We start from the raw sequence: 4,555 nt of genomic DNA on the forward strand, positions 1-4,555 counted from the left end.
AACGAGACGATTAAGAAAAACAAAATTAAACCAACATTATTTTCTACTCGGCAACCAATTTCTATTAGCATGTAAAAAATATACAAAGTACAACTATGTACACATGAAAAAAGACACATAAGGTGATAGTAAATTTGGATAGCTGCAATTACTTTCTGCAATAACCAGCAGAACCTAAATATCAAAAGAGTTTCCTCATCAATATCGAATTCAGCATCAATTAAATGTACTTAGCTTCCTAAAGGTATGTTTGCGTTTACCTGTAGCCAGAAAATTCTCTAAAAATGGATTCTAGTACTTGGGCCAGGTCAAGAATTCATATGCAAACACCAACTTTCACCAATATATATGGTGCTAAATAATACACACCAAAAGAGTGAAAAACAGAAGACAATAAAACAAAGGTGCTTCGTTTGCAATATGTAAGGTAAAAATGGAGCTTGAAATAAATACTAAAAAACCATAACCAAAGCTAATGAATGTATACAATATTTGATGTGTAGACATAGGACCAAAAAAATCGAGTCCTGCCCCGATAATTATTCAGAATGACATATTTCTTACAGCAAAAGATATCTACCTCTCCTATTCATACAATTTGTAATAAAATAAAAAAATACATACCAATTTTCACAAGAATCTAACCTCAAAAGTATATAATGGTTTTTATAATATCAGCCGCTTTGATTCAGCAGAGAAAGTGGGGCTTGCAAGTGATCTCCATAACAGCAAAACTCACACATAGTGCGACTTTCACGAAACAAACTGTGAAATCCTGGAGGCCATGTTAGCAACCTGAGCCTGCATCTGGGAAGCTCTAACTTTCGCTCCCATAGCTCTGTGAAAGAACTGCTCTCTAGACAACAATCTCACACTTCTCAAGTACTGATCAAAGGGTATTGCTCCGTCCTGAACAGCTTTATCCAAAGCATATATGGCATCTTCCACTGCCAAATCTCCCGCCGTACAATCAAGCATTTGTTTGGAGAGTGAGTCCACGCATTCAAAAGCATCGTCGACATCAACATTCTCCAAACTCCTCGTCTTCCCTTCATTCTCCCTCAACCATGCCTCCAAAATATCAGCATTCATCAAAACCATCTGCAATTGCTGCTCCAGCCCTTCCATCTCATCCTGCATCTCCTTCACCCCCATATTCAACTGCTCCTCTCTCTGCCTCAGAACCCCCTGAGCACTAAACATCCCTTCCATCTCCGCCTCCCTGGCCTTTCTCAACCCTGTAACGTCACCGTGCACCATCTCCACCAGCTTATTGATCGCATTCCGCTTGTACACCTCCGTCGGATCATCGCTCTGAGGCCGAGAAAACGACCCACCTCCACTACCGTAAGGAGATGGCGGATATGCCCTCGGCGGAATTGCTGGCCGTGCATACCCGGACGACACTGCCGGCCCCAAATTCACCGAATGCCCACTCGGACTCGCCCCGAAACTGGACCCATGGCTCGGACTTGGGCTAGGGTTAGGGTTGGGATTGGGATTAGGGCGACGCTGAGAGTAGAGCGGAGGGTCCCTTCCAAACATCAGACTCAAATTCCTAGACAAATCAACAAGATTGGAACTAGGGTAAACCCAATTCTGCAAATAAGGGATCGAAACCAGACCTGACGGATTGACATGAGGGTGAGGGCGCTTGATGATCATGTCGCGAGTGGGATTCACATAAACGCAGGGAGGATGTCGAGGGTAGGTCTCCATGAGCCAAATGACAACGGGGATGTTGTATGTGACACCCTGAAACGACATCGGGACGGTACCGTCGGCCTGGAGGAGATTGACGGAGCGACCATCGTTGTGGGTGAAGGTGGCGGTCTTGGGCTCTAGAGAAGGGTAGGAGGATGTGAGGGACACAAGATGCTGGCGAATCAACCATTTGGTGTCTTCTGAGTAAGGGAGGGCGGAGGGGCCCCGCTGGGAGAGTACGTTGCTCAAGAACTGCTGGGTCAGCTGAGGATTCGGCGGGGAGGGACCTCCGGGACTCGCAGGTGGCACCATCGGAAAGAGTTGGGTGTTTGGTAATCGAGAAAACAAGGGTGAAAGATAAAGAGAAAGACAAAGAAAAAGAAAGAAAGAATGAGCGGCTTGTGGAGTTATCAATGATCGTCGTTTTTTTGGAAAAGATGAAAAGAGAGAAGGAAGTGCGCGTGGAGACTTGGCGTGTGCGCGTTGTTATTCTTTAATGATTGAATATTCCGTCTCAATCGGGTTTAAGACAATTTATTTATCAAAATAAGGAAACTTCCAATCCGTTTATAAGCTTATGGCTAGTTTGCTACAAAAGTATTACATAAGTTGGAAAATTTGTATACAAGTATTTGGTAAATTATATAGCTTATCCGTTAATAAATATAAGAAAAATATTACTTTGTGTTGACGCGGTTCTTCGCCAACAGGTAATTAAGAAAAGAAGAGAAATGAATTAGTGCTTATGTTGAACCGAAATAGATAAATGATATTAGAAATGAAATTGTGACTCAAAATACGTTTTCTAGGTGGTTCAAAGGTTAAAATCATTCTACTCCACCAGTCAGTATTATTGCTATATACTGGGTATTCTTTTACAGGATATTTCTTACAATATATCCTCCAACCCTTTGTAACTCCCAGGGTCTCCATATTTATAGGAGAAGACACCTGGGAGTTGGTAAGAAGGTCATCCTGTGACCTTCTTACCTATCATGTCAACTCTGTGACATTCATGATTAATTCCTAAAACCTGACACATAAGTGTGGTCTAATCAATAGGTAAGGGGATAATGGGCCGCACGGCCCAACCTAGTCGTGGGTGTCTGAATATGCACGTTCACGCTGCGTGTCCGAGAAGTCAGGGATATATCAGATACGTGATGTCTGATATATGCACATTTACCTTGCGTGGTTGACTTTACAAAAGGTCACAGCCTCCAACTCCAGCTCGTACCACGAGCTGGATGCTTCCCTCGACCTGTGACCTTCAGAGTCCAGACTCAGTCCTTAAGTAATATTGGCGAACCCTTAGGTTACCTCGAGCTAAGGAGGTAGGATCTTACGATGGCAGCTCCGGTCTTGGGGATGTCCACATGGTAATCATGATTAGGCCGTATCTCAGCTCGCTAATCAGCCCGTGGGAAAATCAAGGCGTACATCTGCCCCCCAAGCCCCTACTCGTGGTACACGACGTCGTGTAGGGCCACAGTAGGGGCTTTTAGGCTTCCCCATGAACTCTTCATATTCCACATTCTGCGCAGGCATCGAATACGTGGAACATCGTGGTGGAGGTCGCGGGGGATGAAGATGAGGAGGACGAGGAGGACGAAGTGCCTCTCGTGAGGAGGAAGTGGGCGTTGGAGGTCGCCCAAAGAACGGACGAGGAGCGGATCCGGTTTGGAGCAGCCGCGGGTCCTTCTGGCCAAGGTAACCCTTACATGTTTAGGAATTTAGATAGGGCCACTGCCGACCCCCGGCTAGCTAGGTTCAATCCCAGACAGCTTGTCCAACGTCACCGAAGTGATCCGGACCTGGATACAACCCTACTCCACTGTGTCGACCAGCTCGTGCTGGATTACCAAGATAGTCGCCCTAGGGATACCGTAGTCGTAGGTAACACCCTAGCCTTTAGGTCGATCCTATTCGAGGAGTATGGGACCAACCTTAGGTCATGGCCATCACTCAGGAGGGGTGCCGTAGCTCCGGGACTTAGGAAATATGTAGAAGAGTCTAGCCCTGAGCCAGCCTCGGATCCAGAACCCGCGCTAGCTCGAGAAGTAATTGACTTAGATTCTCCCGCAGGAGCTCCGGGGCCGATGGTCGTAACCATAGGTTCTTCTTCTAGCTCGGGGGGTAGGATCCCTTTTAGTGTATATATATATATATACTTGAATTTCTCTTTTTCCCCCTTTGTTTTTGTTTTTGAATGGCTGCTAACTTGTGTACTAACCATATCTTTGTTTTGACAGAAGAGATGTCTTAGCCCGGAGGGAGTCTGCGAGCTACGTTCGCTGGGGGGAACTCCTCAGCCGGGGCCTCTGGGCCCAAAATGAAGAAGCTCCGAACTTCAAAGAAAACCGCCGGGACCCCAACCAAGTCTCCTGCAAAGGAGAAAGAGTAGCCCCCAGCCGCCCAGGTCGTGGAAACTGTTCCTCCTGCTGCAGTGGGGAGCAGCATGCCCCCACCCCCTCCGCGAGCTCCGGCCCTCATCCGGGACACAGGGGCGGAGCCCGGGGCTTCGGCAATTGCACCTTCCGAGGTGCGCATCCCGGTTGACCCCCAGGACCTGTAGAAGATTTCAGAGGCCTTCCAGGGGACGGTGTATGAGACGACGAACTACGCCGTCAGCCACATCTATAAATTCAACGAGAGGGAGCTCAGGGCCATCGAAATAAGGAGCCCGGTGGGCGTGCTGGAATCTTCATTGGGCATGGCCCTAACGGTAAGCTGAACCCACCCTTTTATGGTTTTTGATTAACATGCCTTGCCCTGTTTTTCCTTTCCCTCTTCTCTTTTTTTTTTCTTAAGGCAGTTGCCTCTCCGTTTTTGCAGAGTGCCGTTGCCCTCC

General features: G+C 47.0%; 1 protein-coding gene across 1 annotated transcript; it reads right to left on the reverse strand.

Moving 5' to 3' along the window:
* Positions 1-463: 463 nt before the first annotated feature.
* On the reverse strand, positions 464-2,135 carry LOC133798625 (protein ELC-like). Its single transcript, XM_062237029.1, has one exon. It carries the CDS (start codon positions 2,014-2,016, stop codon positions 754-756), a length of 1,263 nt encoding a protein of 420 aa, XP_062093013.1. The 5' UTR covers positions 2,017-2,135; the 3' UTR covers positions 464-753.
* Between the last annotated feature and the right edge of the window lie 2,420 nt (positions 2,136-4,555).

This window comes from Humulus lupulus, chromosome 8, assembly GCF_963169125.1.
Source record: "Humulus lupulus chromosome 8, drHumLupu1.1, whole genome shotgun sequence".
NCBI classification, from domain to species: domain Eukaryota; kingdom Viridiplantae; phylum Streptophyta; class Magnoliopsida; order Rosales; family Cannabaceae; genus Humulus; species Humulus lupulus.